Genomic DNA, 24,613 nt, shown 5'->3' on the forward strand with positions numbered 1-24,613 from the left:
GCTAGATTTTTCTAACATCTTACTCATCTCCACCATGAGTAATAATAAGTACAGTTATTATAAAAGTAGCAACCCTACTTTAATTTTTTAAACTATTAGCACTCATAGCATTGTGACTAGAATCTAGGTGCTCAGGTTGTTGGCAACACTTGGACCTCTGTTTAACCATGTGACGGTAAACAGCTATTTAAGTCTCCGTTTTATTGCTTGTAAAGTGTGGATATTAACTTAACCTTATAACAGAATCGTATGATCACTCATGACCTCTAATAGGCACCAGTCTAATCCAGGAGACACACAGGTAGCCATGGTGCACCTCAGATTTATTGTAGGTGCTGTACACCACGTTCAGGTAGATCCAACTTTGATATTTGGTAGATTTCTCCCAGATTGTATGTAACCTGTCTCTGTTTCATGCTTTCACTTGTCATTTGGGGTAAAAATGGAATGACAGGTATTCTGTGTAATGAGAATGTAGCTCATAGTGACAAGGCTTTCCTTGGCCTCTCTATTTAAGCAGAGCTCCTCACCCTTCCTTTCCAGTCTGTTGACTCCATCATCCTTATACCCCTCCCCGATCTTCTGTCTCCCTAGCGTGATGGCATCTGGCAGACTTCACATTTAGGTCATTTATTTCTTTTATGTCTTTAAATGGTAGAATGTAAGCTTCGCATAAACAGGTACTCATGCATACCAGCCCCGTTACGTCCACTGAACCCAAACTATATCTGGAACATGTGGAAGTTCTATAAACACGAAATAAGTGAACATGTTCAAATTTGGAGGAATCCTATTTAATAAACTCTATTATGAAATAGGGTTTAATTTAATTTAATTTTAAAAACCCATTCTGTTTCCACAGATCCTGTTTCATTAAAACTGAAATGTTTGTTTTAGAAATACATGGGGATAGTCACATGTCTATCCACTATTATATTAGTTCATATATCATTATATGCTAATGTGCTATATGTGGTTCTATATATATATAATGGTTGTTTTATATGATTTGGGTAGGATTATGTTATATGTAATTAAAAATTAAGTTCTTACATTACTTTCATTATATAATGTATAAGTTGTTACTTCTAGAATTCCCATCTCTATTCTCTGTTTTAAATTACTTGCACATGTCAAGGGACAAGAAAAAAAAAACAGAGACTATACTGATTGGTTTGTAAGACATTGCCATTGTAAACTTTATGATAATAAATGTGTCTTGAAGAAGTGATACCCTCTACTTCCAACACTGACTCAGTAACTGAGCCAGTGTTTATAAGACATGTACAGCAAGCTTCACCATCTTTTTTTTTGGAGGGGGGGCAGTGTCTGGATTTGTCTATCTCTACCATATTTTAGGAGCTTAAATAGGTAACTCTTAATGAACTTGTAGCAAGGGATGTGAAATGTATCCTTCATTTATCCACACATCACGAAAAATCCGTAACTATGTCTATGTATGCCAGTCCTCACCTTTTACTGCAGAACCAGCATCACTTTCCTTGTCATATGCCTCAGTAATTCCAGGTATTGGAATAAATGCTAGGCAGGCTGAGTGACACAGAAGGACATAAGAAGGAAGTTTCCGACCATCAGATACTAGCGGATTGTTTCCTAAGTCATTTTGCAGGGGCTTTCTAAAGGGGAACTCACATCTGTTTCTTGTTAAGGAATGGACTATTTGTTTAACTATGTAAAGGTGTGTTGCTTTTGTTCCCGCTGCATTTGTTTAACTATGTAAAGATGTGTTGCTGTTTTACCTTGCCCGCGTAAGGCACACACCTGATTGGTCTAACAAAAAGCTAAACAGACAATAGTTAGACAGAGGAGGGATAGATGGGGCTAGCGGGGAGAGAGAAAAGGGAGCCAGTCAACAGGGCCAGCCGGCCCAGGGCCAGACAGACAGACACAGGAAGCAGGAAAGAAGGATGGACAGTACATAGAAGAGGTAAACGAGCCTTGGGGCAGCACATAGATGAATAAAAACGGTTAATTTAAGTTAAAAAAAAGCTAGCTCGAGACAGGTCTAAGCCAATGCCAAGCATTCGTAATTTAAAGTCTCTGTGTCATGGTTGGGGACTGGCGGTTCAGGAAAGCCTACCACAGTTTCTCCTTCACAGTGCTGTGCAGCAAGAGAAAATAGATAAACCTAGTGCTTTGATGTGACTTGGGAGATGTTGTAAGGACATAACAGGCGTCCTATCTTAGGGGCTGTGGCAGTCTAATTCATTCTTGCAAGATGATCAGTATGTGTTTATAGGCCCCAGAACAAAGGTTATGTTTATCTGATTACCAGGAATCTCAGCTTGATGACTCACTTGCCAGATAGAATTTCCTACTAATATATAGAGTGGCAGTATTGGTGGTTGTTGGGATCCTCTGCAAAAATACAGGGCCTTCAATGAGAAAGGGAGCTGGAAACCAGAGCTGGAAGCAGCTGCATCTTGAGGCCTTCCACAAGATTAGTGATTGCACAATAGAATGCACTAGCCACTGCTTAGTAGATAGAAACCCCTCCCTCGTTTTGTTTTCATTTGTTTCTCTTGGAAAGATACTAAACGCAGCAGCACCTACATCGATAACTAAAATCATCCACACTAACCATGGTGTATATTTTTAAAAGGTGATTTCCGCATAGCTATTAAGTCATGGCTGAAATCCTGAAATGATGCTACTGCATGTCACAGAGATTCATATGCAGATCAATGTATGCTCAGTGGTGATTCACTAGTGATGGCGGGGGGAGCTGTATCTCTTTCCCTCTGTCTGTTCTCTTTGTGTTATCTCATGGGTGTTAGTATCTCAGAAAGTGAGCCTTATGTAAGAGAAGATGGGCTCCTCTGTACTCAGTTTGTACCCTTGGCTCTGGAGATAGAAGTACAAAAAGCTCTCAAGGCTTCTCTGGTGCTCTGCTCTCCTAAGAGTAGTCCTCCTCAGTTAGCATTCATGTTGGTTCAATGCTCTGTTCCATATCAGCAAGTGCTGTGCTCAAGTCTACATACGTGGGATATAATTAAGAGCACATCCCAAGCAACGCCCCCTCTGAGCACATGTGGATGTACACCTTTCATAATGTAAACTGTTATATCATGACACTCCTTGGCACATTAAGAAACAGCACTATCTGAACTTAGATTGCATGGGTTACCTTTTATCTGTTTCAGATGCCTGTAAAATTGACCTGAAGGATACTGGTTTCCTAAAAGCACTTATAGAAATAAAATATTTTGTCAGGATATTATTGTCAAATAAATATTTTAGCCCAGGTTTAAAATTAATTATGATGCTCATATGCAGTATATTTAGCAAAATGGCAAATAGCATTGGATATCTTCAAGGTAAATCTAAGCATGATGGCATGATAAGTATACATATGCAATAACATGTGTGTAAACTTACTGCATTGCACAAACTAAGCATTTAGTAATTAGTGTCACTGCAGTTTACATTTTCATTTGACATTATAAAATAGTCTCACTCTTATCAAGAAATCAAAGTATTAACACCAAATGCAAAATTTGCTACCAAAGTATTTTATTCTTCCTACTGGTAGAAAGGGATTAATTAACAGAAGCTACTTATATGCCACCAGCTTACAATATCAAATTACTATACTACACCAAGTCTGATAGCTACCGTTTATACCCTACACGCTAAAAAGTGGAGATAATTTTTATACAAGTAAACATTGAGGAAATAATGCATGAAAACCTCTGCAAATAGCCAATTCTTATTCTTCCTAAAGTTGAAACCAGGCATTTGATGTATCATGTTAGATGGGATATGCAACTAAGTGTTTTTTTATGACTGAGGCAAAGCAAGAAATACTGCGGAGTGAAAATGAGTATTCATGATGCAAGGTGTTCTCATTGCTGTTACAAATGACCACACATTCAGAAGTATGAATCTTTGGGACCACAGGTCAGTGCACTTCCAAAGTGGTTTGGGAAACTACTTTTTCTTTACCTGCGCAGCTATGAGAATAAAGAAAGATAGTACGGGTCCTGTCTCATGGGACCCACAACCCAGTTTCCACAGAAGGGGAAGAAAACTGTACAAGTTGAGACTTCTTTCAGATATTTATCTTGAGTAGAGCAGCATGCACCTTAGAGACTTTTTAGCCATTGTGAAAAATTCTCAGTATTTTTTAGTAGGATTTCAAAACCAAACTTCAGGGTTTTTTTTTATTTGGCTACCAATCAGTAATTTAGCCTCAGTGGGCAACATCTATATAACCTCAATTATAATAACCTATCTACTCCCAATCAATGAAAATTAGAGATGTCTCATAAATTATATGTTTTCATTTTCATCTGAATTACTATCGTCGGAAGGTTGCTGTAAGAGATGTGCACATTACAAGCTATGAATGATATATCTTCCTGTTTCTCCAGAGTTTGTAATTGACAAGAATGCTTTGGAATTCTTCCCTAGAAATACTTTCATATCCTGACAGTGGGAGGTTTGGACACAATTATCATCTGCAGTAGGCTTTATAATGTTCATGAGCTGTTTATTCATACTCTCATTTTCTATAATTTTAGTCACTCATAAACATGTTGGCTGACTTTTGTTCATAGGGCTTTTAATTTGCAACAGAGTTAAGTTGAATAAAATTAAGTGAAAATTTGAAAGACCCATGAGAGGTTGTATTATTCTTCTCCTCTTTCCTTGCGACTCACTCTCTAACAATGGAAATGTAAACCACACATATTTGCTCCTGGAATCCATTAGAATATTTACATCAAGAGGGCAAAATAATGCATTTCTGTATCTTTCTAGATGCCATACTTGTTTTGATAGCACTGAAAACTGTTGTGTCTCTAGAGAACTCCTTGCTAGTGCTTGAGAAACTATGGTCGACTCAGACAAGGAAATGAGTGCTCAGGGGCCTTCTTGGGGAAAGATAGCATCATTACCACAACTGACTTTGATATATTTGACTACAAGATTTGGAACCTTCCCAGGGTAAATTTTAAAAAGCGTTTGAATACTTTGGGAGTGAGCTCAGCGATTATGGTATTCATTGTCATGTCCTGTGCCTAAAACTAAAGTGCTGCATGGGTGTTTGAATGCATTATGAGAACAGGTAAAGAATCCAGTCTATAGCTACACAGTGGGAAGAATTGAGGCAAATAGGAAAAACCTGTCCATTTCTACACAGTATGTGTAGAGTTCTATGGAGGGGAAAGGTCCCAGTGGTCTTCAGAATCAATTTGTTGGCTCTGTATATAGAGAACCTGTGATCTCTAGGACAAGGAATTTGCATCTCCAAGTAATGATACTCCACCAAGAACATTACAAGATAATTTGAAAAATAATAAAGTAATTGTAGTTTCCAGCCTAGATTGAAGAATGTGATGACAGTAAGTAGTAAATTAGTTGCAAAGTTGTTTCAAGATTAAATTTATTTTTTCCATTAAGAGTTTTAGAAAGGAATAGAAACCCTAGAAATTATCAGTAAAGTATACACTTGGTGTTGAGTTCAGTTTGTTGTCTTTTTGGGTCTTAATTGAGTCCTCAAAAAACCCTATTCAGATAATAAAACTTTGATTTGTTTTTTAGTCACTTTGCTAATTGTTGTTGGTTAAGAAAAGCCAGTAATTCGCTGTCTTTTGGGAGTAAATGCCCTTGTGTTTGTATTATCTAATGTGTTGTCACCCATGGTCCTGCAGAGGTCTAGTACAGTGGGTGTCAGACTGGCATTTCCTGACCCTGCCCTCTGCTTCCCGACCTATGGAGATGCAGAGTACTAATCTGCAGACCAGTACAAGCCCTCACCAAAACTGGGTGCTTTTGTGCTGGACTGTAAGACACCTGAGCTGTGAGATATGGCTCAGATTCCCCTGACTGTGCTCATTTTTATAGCCGTCCAACCTCAAGTAACAAACACACTTCTGGCATTTCTTAATCCACAACGTGCTTAACAAAAGAACGTGTCCAAGCAAGCTGACTTTCTTTTGGTAAGGCAGTGAGATGGTCATCCTTATACTAATCACACCCTTCCCCAGGAAGGAGGAGAAATGTAGCAGTTTAGAGAATTGCAGTCTTGTGGGGTTTCCTGAGAACTAAAACATGTCTGGAATGCAAATGTGGGGTGTGAGCCAAGGACTTAGTTTGGGCACAGCACTAAAGATGATTCTTACTTTATAAACTCTAGAAGGCCAAAACATAATTTTAAATAGAACATTGGCAAGATCAGATTAGAGATGGTGGAAGTAATTATCATGACTAAGTAGATAATTGTTTGGCTTTTATAAAGGTTACCATGTAGGTGTTGGCCAGGCGTGGACCAGTATGGTTGACCATGTAAAAGTGTTCATGCATTCATTAAAGCTGTGGTTGGAGGGCAGAATAGGAATTATTTGAGAAAAATCAGGAATTCTGTATGTATTTGAGTAGAATCCCCACTAGCTAGCCACTGAAAGTATAGTTTATTTCATTCCCAAACAGGCTGCCACTAACTCTCCCTGAGATGTGTGAAATGCACTGGCTTCCCGGTAGCACTGACTCCACAGGCTGCCAGTGCCTCTGCTTATCAGTGTCACCGGGGCTGAGGCCATAAACTGAAACTTTCATTTTCTCTGGCTCTTTTTTGTTCATGCCAATCACTAGAATTAGGTTATACACTCATTAAAACATGTACTTTAACTATTTTGTTTACTTTGAAACATTTTCTTCTGCTCTTTTTCATGTAATGATTGGTTACCCCTGTAGCTAATTTGTTTGCTCTCTTGACTCAGTTATTTTGTCTGTGGATGATATTTGCTCTTCTATAATCAAGTTATAACATGTAATATAATTGAACCAAAATTTCCAAAAATTTATTGAAACCTCATCATTGTGCAGTGTAGACCTTTGAAAGATAAGGGCTGCTCAGGTCCCCTAGCAGCCTATGGGGCCTCTAATAGTGGAACAGTATTTATCCCTAGTGTACGAATTAACTTTGGGAGCCCATTCCCCATAGAGAGATACTCCTTCAGCCTAGACACAACACAACAGGGAGGGCCTAGGCTCTGCCCCAAATGTTGTGACAGACTTTGATGATTGCCCATGGAAGGCCTCACCCTCCCTGGGGAGCAGAATGGCGATGGGGTTTGGGGTTGATGGGGACATGGGAGGATGGAAGGGAGAGGGAACTGGGATTGATAAGTAAAATAAGATTGTTTCTAATTTAAATTTAAAATATCTAGAGGGAAAAAAGAAAGTTAAGGGCTGGTAAGTATGTAAGCTAACTAGAACCCTTGTATTTGGGTTTGTTGGGTTAACTATGCTAACACTAGCTCTTCTGTTCAGAAGCAGGTCAAGCGTATGCCTGGGTTTATACAGCAAAGTCACTATTTCTGTATTCTGCATTTATAACATCTACTTTTACTTCCACAAGCATCTTACTTCGTCCATTAAATTATATGCTTACCCTATCAGGGAGAGCCACAAGGAAACTGCCCATTTATGCATTCCCAGAATTCAATTTCTAGAAAGTAAATGTAATTAGAATATGCTGACAGTCACCGTTCTTACGGGAGATGGTGCATGTTATATCTAAGCCTTTTTGAGGTCAAAGAGAGAAAAACTTGTCATCTGGTTACTGAAAGGTTTTTTACTGCTTTAATAGAAAAGTAAAATTGCTTCTTCTCTTGGTGTTACATGCCCCTCAGCCTTGCCATGGTTAAATTTAAAGCAAAGCCCAGTTTGTCACTCATTTTTCAAAACAAAATCATTTCAATTACTAATTTAATTTATAATGGTAAAAACAGAGAACCTTATGTGGTGGTTTGAAAGAAAATGGACCCCAAAGGGAGCAGCACTATCAGGAAGTGTGAGTTTGTTGGAGTAGATGTGGCATTGTTAGAGGAAGTGTGTCACTGTGGGGCTGGGCTTTGAGGTCTCCTGGGCTCAAGCTACACTCAGAGTGACTCAAACTCTTCTGCCTGTGGATCAGGATGTAGAGCTTTCATCTCCTTCTCCAGCACCATGTCTGCCTGCATGCTGCCATGTCCCACCATGATGATAATGGACTAAATCTCTGAACCTGTAAGCCACCCCAATTAAATGCTTTCCTGTGTAACCGTTGCTGTGATCATGGTATCTTGTCACAGCAATAGAAACCCTAACTGAGGCACCTTACTAAAAGAAAAAAGTGAAGATAATCTTGAAAAACCATGCTAGTAAGTTTAGTTTGGACCCTTAAGTAAGCCCTAGGAGGTCAAATGGCATGGGTGCAGGTAGCTGGTTATTCATGTATGGGTACTGTAGTTGGATCACTAACACAGTAACACAGAATTTTGAGATAGGTTTTTTTTGTTAAATGCCATGACCTGAGAAAAGCCAAAGACAACTTTTATTGCCATCACATGTCTTGCTAGCTAAACAGATTCTTCTGAAAATTCTTCTTGATCTGAGGACAGGAAATACATACAAATCAATCAGGATTGTTTTATTTTTTTCATATTCACTATGTTAAAAAGGAGAGCACAGTAGGTTCTGTTGGCATGTGTATATATGAAACAAACATACAATCTAACAATAACAATAAGAAACTGAACTTTGAAGCCACAGAGAAATACTACTAGATAATCTCATCCTTATTGCCTATTGTGATAGTCCTCTTTATTATGTGTTGGTGACATTAATTTCTAAATTATTAACCCTTTCATCAGTGGTATTTGTTCACAATGCTGTGTGATACGTCATAAATTCTGTGTATTTCAGATGTTCCTTCCAATGTACCTACATCTTGTTCTTTGAACTCTCCTTTACCTTCTTACCACAGTGACTCTGTTTTGTCCACATATCTCAGTCGTGTCGATAACACCGTTTAAAATCCCCCACAGTCTCTGTTTACCCACTCCCTCCTTGCCCCCATCCTTGTTCGTCCTTCTCTCCAGCACTTACGTCTTTTGACCATTCTTTTCTACTGTCCTTCCGTTCCTGTTCCATTCACCCGCTTGTCCAACAAATACTGACTGCTTTTGTGCTATACTGTGTTCTAAGTCCCGGAGATAGAAACCTTCTGCCTTCCTGTTAATTGTAGTCCGTTCCTGTCGGTGACAACAGGACATACTAAGTCACTAAACTTTCTAGAACTGCATTCTATTAGAAGAGGGGTGTGGGTTTTAAAGCAATGGACTGCAAAGCCATCAAATGATGTCTGGGGCTAATGTGCTTCGTAAAGAAAGAGCCCCAAGTGCAAAGTATCTGAGACAGAAAGGCATGCTGTGTGTAAGCAGTAAGAGAGACGAAAGAAATGTGACTGGAATAGAAAGGGGAAGAAGAGGAGAAGGGGAGGGGGCGTGAGGAGTGAGATGACAGAAGTGACCAGAGAACAAAACCTGTAGGCATTTGTAAGTTCATGTGAAAGTCGCTGTGAATGTGTTGGACGGCTTTGAGCAGAACACCGTGATAAAGTTGACATTTCGGTTGGATTCTTTTTTACTACGTTAAGACAGATTGTCGACAATTCAGATAGAAGCAGTAACTCTCTGTTAGACACCATTGCCATTCATGTGAGATATTGAGTGGCTCATGTCACTTCTCTAGTGTTGGTGGCTTGGTCTAATAAAGTTGTGGTAGTGAGTTGAGAAATTCTGAGAATGCTTTGGTAGGAAAGCCAGTAGATTCCATAGAGAAAATAAAGGGAAAAAAACGTGAACCTCAACCATTATTCTGTGGGTTGTAGCTGGAGCAGTTGCTGTGGGATAGGTCTTGAAATGTGGATGATAATCAAGCAGTGGATACGGGAGCCTGGACTTCAGGAGAGGAATACCCAGATCTGACACTCAGACTGTGATTGTTCTCTTTAACACTGTTTACCAGTTTCGCTCGGTTCTAGCAAATGGACACAGGGAGCTTCTCGAAAACGCCTGGGTTAATATATTCTCTGGAGCCTTACTTCTCTGAAGCACCTCCCACCTTACAAGTTTCTACACAAGAGGCAGCTTCCTCCCCCTCCTTTGGTCTGTGATGGCACTCATTTTGAGTGCAGTCTACCCCAGCTCACCTGCATAAAGCAACTCCTGGCTGGTGGTTTCAGATGCATTTCTCTGTCTTTTGCTATTCACATTCTTGGGTGCGTGGGATACTGCAAGTGTTGGGTGATAGATAAATACTTCTGTCTTCCTTGTTTGCCATTTGCTGATTAATGAAACTTACAAATTTATGAATTGTATAGGTGAGATAATAAAAGCGACATGTTGATGTTTTTCAGGTACCACTAAATGTTATGCTGAAAAGTTCATTGGGTACAATGCTTACTGTGTAAGCATGAAGAACTGATTTTGGATCAACAGTAGCCATAGAAAAACTAGTGTAGTAACCCCATCTTGAGCCGGGTTGGGGACTCCTTGGCCAGACAGCCTAGCTGAAATTTATGAGTTGTGAGTTCAGTGTGAAACGCTGACTCAAAAAACAATGTGAGAGGGCTGGTGAGATTTTTCAACAGCTCTTTGAAAAGACACAGATTTGACCCCCAGTTCCTACATGGTGACTCACAACCATCCTAACTCCAATCCCAGGGGAGTCAGCACCTGACCTCTGTGTGTACCAGACATGCCTTTGGAGCACATGTAGACATGCAGGCAAAACATTCATACTTGTAAGATAAATAAATCTTTAGAAGATTAAAAACTAAATAAAACGTGGAAAATGATTGAGGAAAACACCTGGCATCGACCTCTAGCCTCTATGTGCTTGTCCATATCAGGCACACATACCTGTCCATGCGTACACACACACTTACGCACACACGTACACACGCGCACGCACGCACACTTAAAGACTGTGCACAGACACACATGCATGCATACCACACCCACACCCACACATACAGAGACACACATACTTCAGGTTTTTTTGAATCTACAATTGCGTAGGAATTCGATTATGTTAACTTGGCCTACATGTTAGCTTTTTGCCACTGTTTCTTACCATTAGTTTTTTTTTTTTCTCTGAGTTCTTATATTCTTAACTTCCTCAGTAAATCCCCATGGGCTACTCCATTGCAAACGCTGCTATTGCCTGTGGTTTATGGGCCTCTGTGGATACAGGGGCACATATGTACATCAAAGGTTCTCACAAAACTTGACTGGTAGTGTTAAAAGTAGGTGTGTGGGGCTTTGGAGGCCCAAAATGAATGTGTTCTCATAGGCCACATGTGGCCTGTTGTATGTATGTTGAACTCCCTGCCCCACAAACATTGTCACAGACATCTCCATCTGACCTTGCCAGTCTTATAAATGTGTGGGTAGCATCTGCTTCTCCATCTGACTATCAAGTCCCATTGAGAGCTAGAGGAACAGAACTTGAGAAGTAATCCGAAGATGACCCTGCATACCCACCTGCAGCTTGTACCACCGATCCTCTGGTGTTTTTAATCAGCCTTGCTAAATACTTCCTGTAGGGAAAATGAGTCGTGATGAGGAGTAATCTTGCTGCTGCTTCTGAAAAATTCAGCGACTGATTTACAGATATTACTTATTCATCATGCTATCCCATTGCAGAAGATGGGAATTAAATTCCAGCCTTAAAGGTTATAGGATCCCTCCAGGCCTGGAGTATATTAATGAAAAGTTGAGAAACTGAAAAAGATTCAAGAATCTACACAGTGAATAATCTTCCATCAAGCCTGGATTCTGATGTGAATTTAGACACAGGGTAGGAATATGGCAGTGCACTTCTCTTCAATTTAAAATAAACTGACTTTTGTGTTTGTGGGGCCACAAATAGTCCTAACTCAGCTGAACTGGAGTAGGCTTCACCATGAGAAATATAATGCACAGGTAGAATCTGTTTACCTAACTCATTCCGAACAGAAGCTGACTGTCTCACATGTTGGATTTCTTACAATGAGTTCCCACTTTCCTTAAAAGATGAACCCCTGTAAAGAGAAGCCTTCCCGCCAGCCTGGTTCCAGAGCCGCATCAGTCCCAAATAAACACACAGGAGGCTACATTAATTATGAAGCTGTTGGTCTTGCTTGTTTCTTACTGGCTAGCTCTGACTTAAGTATTTATCCCATAATTGTACTCATGTCCTAAATTATTTTTATGACATCCTGCCATCTTCACAGGCCACATATTATCTGAATTTTAATATATTTTGAAACCTACAACCAAAATACTCCACTTTACACAACTTGCATTACTTAGATTGATGATTACTGTATGCTGTAAAATGAATGCAAGGTTTTGTACAATATCATAATTAAACTCCCTTTTCCCCCTTCTGCTTCGCGACTGGTCTGTGCGCTTTGACTACATAGACATACTATTAATCAGATAAGCTGTCTGCATGGAAGGAGCATATGAATGGCGTGCTAAAGTGAGGCCTGCTGGTCTGCCAGGCGAACAAGCAGACAGTGAAGACCGCACTTGCTCGTAAAGAAGTGTATCTCGACTCCCAGCTCTGTCACCTTGCAGCTCAGGGGCCCTGAACAAGCACCTTGTTTCTTCCTTTGTGGGGTGGAAGTGATGCATGCACCCCTTTTTGCTTGCCGAGTGTTACAGGAATGAAAGTGTTCACGTATGTGACTCCCAGTCTTGCCTCCCTTGCTCAGGTTGACGTGATCGTGACCCTGGGAGGACTCGGTGGGCGTTTTGACCAGATCATGGCATCCGTGAATACTCTTTTCCAAGCCACTCACATCACTCCTGTGCCAATTATAATAATCCAAGAGGAATCTCTCATCTATCTCCTCCAACCCGTGAGTAAACAGTAACCCTCATCAGGACTGTGGTCACAGAGCCTGATTCCTGTAGAATAGGGGAACCCTTTGGCCTGGCACAAAGGTAGCAAAACAGTCAGAATTTCTGTGGGTTGTTGTTTTAGTTTTTGTTTTTGTTCTGAGAAAAGGAAAATAAAAATCTTGTAACTTTTAAATAAATTCCCTAAGAATTAAATTTAGCACTTTTGCGTTTTGAGCAGGTGAATATGAAGGACACTTGAGAAAAGCCTCAACAGGGAAACACAGTCTTAGCAAATATTTCATTATAATTGGAAACTGGATTTGATTTTTTTTCAACACATTAAAGAAAATCTTTAGCTTTTACTCTTCATAAGTTGCCTGCTTGTTAATTTTATTCCCTCAAGTAATTTTCTAAAGATGATGTCACTCATTTCCAATGGTTAATGTCAAGAAATTTTCTGCCAGTGTAGTGAACAGAATAGAATTCTTACCATAGAATCAATTTCCATAAACTTGACTGGGACCTGCAGTTTAACTTACTCTGCATGACAATTTTTAAGGATAGTGGGTCATTCCTTTTTGTCTCTCACTGTGCTGTGGTATTTACAATGTTGTGTCTACCTCATCGACTCCATGCCTACATATAGCATGCCAGCATTGTAAACTGTTCTTTTGCTAATACAGCACTTCTCATATAGTATACTCACTTTTCTTCATCAAGTTCTGCTTTGTTTGTTTGGTGGGTTTTTGGTTTTTTGTTTTTTGTGCCTAATTTCATTGCCTAACTTGTTTCCTGCAAATCTGTGAGCCACCACGTGGTTGCTGGAAATTGAACTCGGGACCTTCGGAAGAGCAAGCAGTGGTCTTAACCTCTGAGCCGCCTCTCCAGCCCCTCCTGAAAAATATGTGTAAAGAAAGCAGAATTGAGATTGCAGATCTCTTGCCACCCTCTTCGTCAGCCAGCAGACTTGCAGTGCTCGATGGCTTTCTGTCTCAGGGTGTGGCAGGGAGGATGAAGGGAAGTAGTTACATTTGATCTTGGCCCTCCAGTCATTGTGCAGTGAAGGGGACAGTTACAAAAACATAATCATCATCGCATTGGTCAGTTTTCTGCTGTAATAAATTCCCGCAGGCATCAACTGCTAAAAAAGAAAGGATTACTACCACCCGTAGCCTCAGCAGCTGCAAGCCCCGGGACCCACTGGCCCTGTCCAGTCAGTAGTTACATGGTAGTAACATGTGATGAGATAAAACCACTCCCCCTTGTGTCTGGGACACAAGAGAAACAAGAAGGGAGCGTGTCCTGTGGCCACAGGTCCCCGTTACAGGTCACACCCTCAATGATGTGGATTCCTCCCCACTAGAATCCATGTTCCACAATCCACAAGACTCTGTCTCCACATTCCCAGTGCTGCCCAGAAGTGCCACTCTGGGCATAAAGCTTCGTCACATGGCCTGTTGGGGACACATAGGGTCCGGTGTGTAGTGATAATACAGTTGGGGACACATAGGGATAATGCAATGATTAAAGATCAGTAGATGAACATATTGAGAGAATAAATGTGGGCATCATGGGAATGAGGAAAGGATTCGCAGAAAGGACGCCGTTTATCCACTCAACCCTTTATTCACTGAACTCAGCGTTACTGAGAATACACCTACTGATGAGAAGCCCCTTTTCTAGCAATACAGCAGTCCAAATCAGAAGGAAACTGCCTGCTTCTTTGGGCATTTTACTGAGTTTATGCTCCCACATACTTCCCCAGAGTGAGTCAAGGTCTGCTATGGGAGAGAATGGGAAAGCCCTTGCTGACGGGAGATATAGGCGAAGAGCAACAGAGGTTCAGGGTGTATCATAAAGCGTGGTGGGAGTGTTACCTGCAAAACACGCTCCTAATATGTCTTCACTCTGCCCTGCGCCTTCTCTGTAACTGGCACGTTCTAGGCTCTCTGAGCCTCTGCACTCCCCCATGACTACACCGCAGTCTGTCAGTGCTCTGCAAAGACTCACGGCCACTGCTTCCATACACCGCTCTGTGGCTTTCCCCGCTCTGCAGCCGTCCAGCTGGGTGTGGTTAAGAGTCCCTGATTGTGTCACGTGCTTCTCTTTCATAACTTCTGCGTCTCATTCTCCCTGGACATCGCCCTGGAGCCCTTGGCCTTCTCCGACTCCTCTACATTCTTTGCTCGGGCACTATCCCCTGAGACTCCAATCTCTGCCCCTGTCCCATATTCCTCTATACTTGCCCCTAGTCCACCGTTGACTCTTAAAATGTAAGCATCACACTTTCTTGGTATTCTGGAATAATCCGCATATGTCAGGCGACTTGGCCTTTTTGCTTTGTAACTTCACTGTCTTCTGTGTTGTGTGGCTTCAAGCTGTGATTTCGCAACGTCTAATTCTCTGCCCTGCCCAGAGGGAATTGTCTGAGGCCTGGGCTAAAAGAAAGCCTGAGGTAAACATACGTTTGCTTTCTTCAACCTCCTGAGTGGACACCTACCCCTTCTCACGGGACCGTTAGCAACATGGAACGATCTATCTCAGGCTCTTTTGTGGCATCCGTTAGCGTTACTCATTATCGTAATGCCTCTGGGTCTTTGATGTCCCATGATAAAATGTGCCATCTAATGGCCCTTTCTCAGCTTTGCTGAGGCAAGGTTTGGTTGGGCCGTTTTCCCAGCATCCACTGGGAGTGTTTATATTCATTTTGATACGAAGGCTCTCTGCTTTTTATGGGAGTCGCCCCAGACCTTGGGCATTAGCTGGCATTCACCGATTTGGAAAGTGCTGTCAAGATGAAAGTTAGATTTGGTCTTTTGAATGGGAACTTGTTTTATTTCTAAGTATTGTTATTTTTTTTAAACAGATCTGATGTCATTTAAAATAATCCTTCTAGTATTTTTCTAGTATTTTCTGTGACATAGCATGCAATGAACTACACTGTCTCTCTAAACCACTAGTAATCATTAGCCCCAAGTCTGACGGATTTTTTTGGGGGGGGACTGAAAGTTTTCTCAACAATTTAATATAGTTTTGACAGCTTTGTCTATTTAACCTTGTATACAGCTAGAGCATATGGGGCGGGGGGGGGCAGCCGGGGGGAAGGGTTACTCTGCCAAAGCAATACTCCCATTGTAACGACCACCTTAGGCAAGAATGCAGGTAGCCTGGGAACAGGAGCTGTGGGCCCCGGAAGAGAGGGCATCCTATAAGCACAGAGCTCTGCCTCCGAATAGCTGCAAGAAATTCCAGTCCTGAGAATGTTCAGTCACCTGGCCCACACACGATTTATGAGAGTACAGCACAGTGTGTCACCCTGTGCTTGGTAAAGGAGAATTCCGGAGTCTCCCGGCATGCTAGCCAGGATGTGTTACTGTGTGTGTGAGACCCACATCTCCCAAGTACAATACCATCTATATTTTCCCCGCAGTGATTTTGGCTTTACATCCTTGAAATAATTAGAAAAATTCCTTACCCTCGAGAAATAACCATTACATAGAACAGGGCCAAAAGCTCACGTTGGATCAACGTCCCTTTGAAGACAGTCAAGGCCTGGCTCCAGCCTCTGTCAGTGGATTAACATTGCCATCTTTTCACTGTATTCTAGGGAGATCTTTTTAGACACCAACTCTAGTCCCTGTTTTCTACAACATGTTTAGTAAAAGAATGGCAAGAAAATTCTGCCCCTACAAATTAAAAGGCGAATGACAGTGTGAGGGCTCTGATCCGTCGATGGTTCTGTGTGACCTTCATGCACATAAGCTGGTTTGCTTGTGTGTGTATGAAATATGAATGACCTAAAGATGGTATTGATACTAACGTTTGCTAAAACTTCTTAACAGTGATTGTACATCTTAGAGAAGAACTGGAGTGGTTGGAATTAAACTGTTTAGATCTGCTGATATGTATGCTATATAACTATAACTGGTCATGGACCCTTCTAAGCCTTGGAACTGAAGTGTCTTTATTTTGATCTTTTTAAAAGCTTCTGTATTAAGCAATCATAGGTTCTGTGATGTTCTGTTTCAGACAGTGAAACGTAACTAGCTTGTATAAGTAAGTGATTTTCTGTGATTGAGTAGAGTTACTTTAGCCATTTGGGGCTGAGCTGTGAGGCCATTTAGTGTATTCCAGTTCGTGCCCCCTTTCTAATTCCGTTCCTGTGTCTTCATGTGTATAACATATCATGTGAAATGTGTGCGTTGACTGTGTGCATACACTAGCTGTACATTTGAGAGGAACACACAGAGGAGATGCTCCACGAGACACTGCTCATGGTTACTAGGAATAATAATCATGATCTTAACTAGAAAAAGAAACATTATAAATGTTAATTGAAAATACTTTCAAATATTGTAGAGTTGGGCTCAAGGAAACCCAGATCGTTATGCCTTGGCATCAAATGAAGAATGGCTTCGGTTGGTTAAATTAATATCAATAGTCCACTCTGAGGTAGAGTGATACTTTTGATGCTTTAATATAAAAGCTCTCACTTAACCTTCATAACTACTGTAAGAAAAGCAAGGCAGATCATATGGTTATACTGTGAGGGTTCTGACTCAACACTTTTTCCACAGCACTACATATCCTCTCTCATGGAATTAATGGACTAAGAAAAGAATGACGAGCTCTTAAAACAAGTCATGGCCCATAGGCACGTAATTATCCATAAGCAATGTGTAACTGAATGGCCAGTTGATGTGTGTGTGTGGGGGTGTGTGTGTGTAGGTTCAGATATTTATTTGTATATATAACATGTATGCATATGTATATTTTACATATACATATAAAATCCTATCTGATATTGATAATTTCGCCTACAACATTGATTTCAAATAGTAAAAATATTAGGTGCGCTACAGTTTTTGACAGTGCTAGAGATCAAATCCAGGGCCCCATATATGCTAGGCATGCACAGTACCACTGGTCCACATCTACACCTTAATTGTGAGTACATTTTAAGGCTACAAGTTTTCCTTGCTACTATAATCCCAAATTAAGAAAGACTATTTTCTGGATTTTTCTAAACCATAATAAAGTCTAAATATAACGATAATCTTTATCATATAGACAGATCCTGTGAGATGACATTGAAATACATTTATATTAAAAAGTAGTAAAAATCAGCGTAACTGTTAATTATTCTGAGCAATAAGTTTGGGAACAGCTGTCTTCTTGAATTTCCTTTACAATTACAGATTGTCCAATATATAAGATAGCTAACAAGAAGAATAAATCATTCATTTATCTTGGTTATTTTTAAATGTAACTTCTAGCAGATCTGATGCTGTGTCTGCTATATAAAGGTTAACTGGCCAAGGACCTTCCTAAGCCTTGGAACTAAAATGTCTTGATTTTGATCGTTTTTAAAAGCTTCTGTATCAATCAATCATAGGTTCTGTGATGTTCCATTTCTTTCAGAGAGTGAAACATAACTAGCTTACATAAATAAGTCACCTTCTGTGAGTGAACAGAGTTGTTTTAGCCATTTGGGGCTGAGCTGTGTGAGGTTGTTTACCGTATCCCAGTTCACATCTCCTCTATGGTCCCCTTTCTGTGCCGTTGTTAACCATAAGCTGGATTCTAAAATAAAGGTCCCGTGCTCCCTAATACAGGCCCCAATGCATGTGAATGAGATTCTTTCCAACACTCACCATTTTATACTGAATGTTGTTGGCATTTTTCAATTAGTATAGGTCAAATCTCCTGATGAATGAAAACCCCAAAGTACCATTTGCTTTTACGGATATATTTGACCTATCATTAAAATTAAAAATGGGATGCATAATAGTTCTTCCCTAAAAAAAATAAACTTTTCTCTTTTGCCTCGAAAAATATTTCTTAATAAAACCTGCTCAGCCTGAATGAGCAGGAGTCTTTCTGAGACAGAGCATAGACACTTTAGATCTGGGTCCCCAGTGACAGACACCTATGGTGGACATCAAAGCCTAACCTTGTTTACCACCTGGTGCCTGTAGACCATGGCTCCAGGGTCCACATGCAGACTTTTTTCATTGTCTGGTCCCATGCTTCCCAGGAGGACAGAAACATTAACTCTGTAATGGAGCATAAATTAGCCTTTATTTCCAAATTTGATGACAATTTGTAATGCAAGTTAGTAGGATTTACGGCCAGGAAATGAGATGCCCAGGAGTTAATAAGCTGTGCCTTTTACATTATCCTAACTCTGTCCAGTGATTACTCTTTAGGGTTCCCATAACTGATGAAAAATGCTGTTAGAGAGTTGGCCTCTGCCAGTTCTTACCTCACCCAAACAAACTTCTAACCATGTTGTAAATATGGCTTCCTCGTATCCATATCCTCGTGATCTAGGTTATCTGTAACCGCTGTTTGGCTCTCCCTTTTTCCCTCTCACCAGATTAATTACTTACTGTATGAAGTCCTGACATTTTGTGCAGTGGTACATTTGCAATGTTGGTAATGAATATGATTAAAATATGTTAATGAGCTGATCAAAAGAAGATGAATGTTCATTAGGTAATTTTGCATGTGGGATAGCTTCTGATGCCAGCTGTAGGCTTAGGTCTGTGTGTCCATGTAGACATATCCACAGCACAGTCTTCTCTGTGATCACATCAGAGCAGTAAATCTCAGCAAGATCTCAGTGGAGGACAGGGTGTGTCCAATTTTAAGCAAATATGAAGGCCTTCTTATTATATGCTACCCAATTTTAATTCCTTCCTTTTTTTTTTCCTTTCTCTTTGTATGCTCATAATAATTGCTGGGGTTTTTTGGGGGGGGGGCTGGCCTTTTAGAATCTAGTACAAATCTAGTGCATTAGTGAGTTTCACCATATGTGAAAATACATTTCAACAAAAGTGAAAACGGTCCTGAGGCCTGAGAGGTTGTTGTACAGATGGGCATTACACAGCTATGTTTGTAATCCACCCACAATTATTGACAGTGTTTTCTGAAAGAAAAATGATAGTGATGTCACACACACACACACACACACACACACACACACACACACACTCCAGCGCATGCTTGTCGCTATTATTATCCACATTAGCGAGATCCATAAGTGAAAGCATGACCTCAGACAATGCAGTATACACACAGAATAGTAAAACAAAATAAGGAAAGTGTAGTATCTGTGCTGTTATTTGTCCATTAAAGAGTAGCATCCGTCATCTGCAGCAGAGTGTGTGGGTCTGGAGTGTAGTAAGCTAAGTGAAAGAGCAGATGCAGAAAGACAAACCCTGCATGTTCCTCTCGTGAGGGTATTAGAATATGTTCATTGAAATGTGTAACAGTGATAGCTAGAGAGTAGATCATAGAAAAGATGGTGGGAAGTTGCACAGTAGGAACTTAAATCTAGATAGAAGTTAGAAGCTGTGGTGTTCTGCAGAACAGTGTGGGACTACAGTTTCACAACAGCCGGTATAGTTTGTGAGTAACTAGAAAGAGGAGTTTGGAGGTTTCAAACTAAAGGTCATGAGAAGGAGATAGAAATGTTGATTACACTTGTTTGATCAGGAGACTTTTTTTACACATGCATTGAAATATCAGTGTACTCCATAAGTGTGGCAATTATTTCATGTTAATCAAAACACTTCTAAAAATATCTGAGAACTAGCGAATGTTAGCTGCCATGATTGATTTGCTATTTCATTGAACACATGGAAAAGTTGTTAATTATCACCCTGCTCCTCGTAAATTTGTACAGTTAATAATTTTTAAAAAATAAAAATAAATGCTGAAATGTAGTCTTAGTTGGGGTCTCTAATAACTGTATTGAACACCATGACCAAAAGCAACTTGGGGAGGAAAAAGTTTATTTCATCTTATGTCTTATGGGGAACTCAGCCCAGGAGCTGATGCAGAGGCCACAGAGAAGTGGTACTTCCTGGCTTGCTCCTCATGACTTGCTCAGCCTGCTTTTTCCTCTAACACAGGACCAGGACCATCACAATGGGGTTGGACCTCCCACACCAATCACTAATTAAGTAAATAGGATTGCCTACATGCGACTCCAGTGGTGGCATTTTCTATATTAAGGATCCCTCTTTCCAAATGAGCATGTATACCCTGTGTCAGGTTGACTACCAGCCAACACATGTAGTATCTCTCTGACAGGGACTGTAAAGGTGCCCCAATCCCTTTATACCTACAGATGGTCAAATTCATTGTGCCTTCCCAGTCTTTCCTCCTCTTTAAAAAGGAAATTACTGCTGTCCATTTCCACACTTTATTATTCTCTGGTGCAGCTTTCTACCCTTGGTGCTCTGTACGTGGTGTAGACATTTTTTTTCACTCGCTCCCTTGCTTTGGCTCCTCTGCTTCTCTGTACCAATGCAACAACTTCCACACTGGAATGCATGAAGATGCCAGCTCCTTTCCCTCTGTAAACATCTCTGTACCAGTGCAACAACTTCCACACTGGAATGCATGAAGATGCCAGCTCCTTTCCCTCTGTAAACATCTCTGTACCAGTGCAACAACTTCCACACTGGAATGCATGAAGATGCCAGCTCCTTTCCCTCTGTAAACATCTCTGTACCAGTACAACAACTTCCACACTGGAATGCATGAAGATGCCAGCTCCTTTCCCTCTGTAAACATCTCTGTACCAGTGCAACAACTTCCACACTGGAATGCATGAAGACGCCAGCTCCTTTCCCTCTGTAAACATCTCAGGCTTTCCAGGAAATCCTTAATGCCCATTCTTCTCTTCTTGTCTTACTTCCTCTCTCCTCCTAGAATCTTTTCCTCCTCTAAAATGTTTAAGAATTAATACAATAACCTAGCCTACTATTTTGTTTTGCTACTTTTGAACTATGTTAGTGTAATGTGAAATAAGCCACTCACACTCAAGAGCTATAGAACTCTCATTTTTCTATTTATTTCATTGTCTCCTCAAAGTTAATAGAGAAATTCTATGGTTTTATCTATGCTTAATTAAAGCAATTTCTTTCAACTAAGAATAAAACCACAGTATTTATTCTGTAGTTGTTATTTTGTTGATTCTGATAAAACACTCAAACAGCATTCTTTTTATTTCATTTTTTAAATTTATTTTAGAAGCACTCTTATTTATATATTCATCCTCCCATTCCCTCGCCCTGCCATCCTCCCATGCTTCCCAGTGACCCCCTAACCCACCCCCTACCCACTCCCCAGGGACAGTGAGACCCTCCAAGGGGATCATCAAAGTCCATCACATCATTTGGGGGTGGGCCCAGGCCCTCCTTTCTGTGTCTGGGCTGCAGTAGTATTCCTCCTTAGGAAGTGGGCTCCCAAAGTCCATGTGTGACCTAGGAATAAACACTGGCTCCACTGTTAGAGGTCACATAGAATGCCTTGGCCTGCTAGCTGGTACCCACCTTCAGAGGGCTTGGTTCAGTCCAATGCTGGTTCCCCAGCTTTGTGTCTAGGGTCTCAGTTCTCTCATTAGGTGAGGTCACCTGGTTCTGTGGGTTTCTCCAGCATCATCTTGGCTCCTTTTCTCATCTCTCCTTCCTCTCCACAACTGGATTCCGGGAGTATGGCTCAGTGCTCAGCTGTGGGTGCCTGTTTCTGCTTTCATCAGCTACTGGATGAAGGCTCTAAGAATGGTATCCAAGGTAGTCATCAATCTCATTATAGGGGAAGGGCATCAAAGGCAGCCTCTCCACCACTACCTAGAGTCTTAGTTGGGGTCATCCCTGTAAATCCACCAACTTTTCCTCTGTGTCAGACTTCTCTCCAAACCTGTACTGGCTCCCTCTGTCAAGGCTTCTCCTTTCTTGCCCTCCTGTATTCCTTCCCTGTGTCAGTCCTCCTGTTCTCCTACCCCTCCCGTTCTGCCCCTCTCTCCTTCCCATCCCCCTCCCCTCTCCTCCCATGCTCCCAATTTGCTCAGGGGTTCTTGTCCCCTCCCCTTCTTCGGGGAATTCTCAGAATTGTTTTGCATTTCCCTGATGGCTAACGATGTTGAGCACTTTCTTAAGTGTATTTCAGCCATCTTAGATTCCTATTTAGTTCTGCAACCCTCATTTTTTAAGCACCCCACTTTTAATTGGATTATTTGGTGTTTTATTGTATATTTTGGAATTTAGCCCTCTGTCAGGTGTGGGGTTGATGAAGATCTTTTCCCATTCTGTGGGCTGCTGTTTTGTCTCGCTGACTGTGTCCTTTGCCTTACAGAAGCTTCTCACTTTCAGGAGGTCCCATTTATTAATTGTTGATCTCAATGTCTGTGCTACTGGTATTATGTTCAGGAAACGTTTTCCTGTACCAATTTGTTCAAGGGTACTTCCCAGTTTCTCTTCTAAGAGACTCAGTGTGGCTGGATTTATGTTGAGGTCTTTGATCCATTTGGATTTAATTTAAAACAAAAACCCAGAATAGCCAAAAGAACCCTGTACAATATAGGAAATTCCAGAGGCATCACCATCCCTGACTTCAAGCTCTATTATAGAGCCATAGTCCTGAAAACAGCTTGGTATTGTCACAAAAGTAGACACTAGACCTATGAAATCAATTTGAAAACCCTGATATTAACCCACATACCTAAGAACACCTGATTTTTGACAAAGAAGCTAAAGTTATACATACAATGGAAAAAAGAAAGCACCTTCAACAAATGGTGCTGGCATAACTGGATGCGGACATGTAGAAGACTGCAGATAGATCCATATCTATCGCCATGTACAACAGCATTCTTTAAATACCTGTTGTGTTAGATACTGTTCATGCACTAAGAATACAGAAAGCAGAGATGGTTTCCCACTGTCTCCACAGTGGAATGAACAGGGGAATAAATATTGAAATTCAGAAATTCTGTGAGAAAGCACAGAACAAGACAGGGTTAGCTTAGAGAACAGATCTAACCCAGATTGGGCATGGAGTTGATAGTGATTCATGAATGGTCTCCCAGATGAAATGATGTCTCAAACATATGAAATTATAAAAAGGAAAAAATAGACATTTATTGTCCACTTTGGAGAACATGGTACGTTTGTAAGCACCACACCATTGGGAGTTTGCCTCATAGGAGCTACACACCTGGAAGTAAAGGCTAGATCAGCCAAGGTGTGGTTGCAATCCCAGAAAGATGTTTATGTTGAAGGCCAAGGCCTGGCAGTAGGAGTTTTATTAGAAAATTGACATTTGATAAATAATTTTAAATAGTTTGAGAGCCCTCTTTAGAGACCCAAGAAAGAAATGGTAACTAACTTTCAGAAGTAAACACATGCTGTAAAGTCATTGTTGTAGAGACAGGGAACAGTCTGTATGATGCTAGGCTACAGACCTGGTTACTGAGTGTAACTTTTGGGATAGAGACTGGCAACAGATCAAAACTGGTAACTGGCCAGTCAACGCTGGTATGTCAAGACACTGATGTCTTTCTGGAACCAAGAAAACTACCTCAAAGGATCTCTGCCTGGAGCTATTCCATAAGGGTCCTCTGTGTGAGTGTGAGAACATTTATCCAGATACAGAGTAAAATGAGCAATTGCAGACGGGCCTAGGGAGTTCATTAAAGGAGAAGGAGCACAGTTTTTGAGTCACAATTATGTTAGAAACTAAACAGCTCTATTTGGGGTGTTGACCTGGAAGTCGAGGGAGACAGCTTTCTCTTATGCCGATCTTTATCACTCCTCACTGCACAGATCCATGAGGCTTCCCCCCTTTCATCTCTCCTTTGATTATCCCTGGACTCTGAATGAGATCCTTTAATGGCCATTTCAAGTATAGGGGAAACTGCCCCATGAATTAACTTTCAAAATAACCGCCACTAAACCTTTCTCTTTGCATCTCTCCCTCACCCACACCTGCATAAGTCAGATAAGGGATGGACCCAGATCTCCCATGCTCACGTTCTCAGGGGTGGTTCACCTGCACCTCTGTCAATATGGTCAGCCCTGATGTGCTGCCAGGCGGGGTGCAGAGTCCATTTTCCTGGGTGCTGCAGCTGGTAAGGG

General features: G+C 40.9%; 1 protein-coding gene and 1 long non-coding RNA gene across 10 annotated transcripts in view; one reads left to right on the forward strand and one right to left on the reverse strand.

The window, feature by feature from the left end:
* Tpk1 (thiamin pyrophosphokinase 1) overlaps positions 1–24,613 on the forward strand; it is a 312,826-nt gene that overhangs the window by 180,956 nt on the left and 107,257 nt on the right. For 7 of the 9 annotated variants that reach the window (XM_040740432.1, XM_040740434.1, XM_040740430.1 and 4 more), the window contains one exon: positions 12,554–12,700. The exons of the other annotated variants lie outside the window; for them this stretch is intronic. In XM_040740432.1, coding sequence (XP_040596366.1) covers positions 12,554–12,700 — 147 coding nt within the window. The remainder of the gene's footprint in view (positions 1–12,553; positions 12,701–24,613) is intronic. 9 annotated transcript variants of the gene reach the window in all.
* The window catches only part of LOC121137758, a 316,737-nt gene that overhangs the window by 55,425 nt on the left and 236,699 nt on the right, over positions 1–24,613 (reverse strand). The gene's annotated exons all lie outside the window — the stretch shown is intronic.

The sequence above is a fragment of the Mesocricetus auratus genome, unplaced genomic scaffold (assembly GCF_017639785.1).
Source record: "Mesocricetus auratus isolate SY011 unplaced genomic scaffold, BCM_Maur_2.0 Super-Scaffold_100694, whole genome shotgun sequence".
Classification (NCBI taxonomy): Eukaryota; Metazoa; Chordata; class Mammalia; order Rodentia; family Cricetidae; genus Mesocricetus; species Mesocricetus auratus.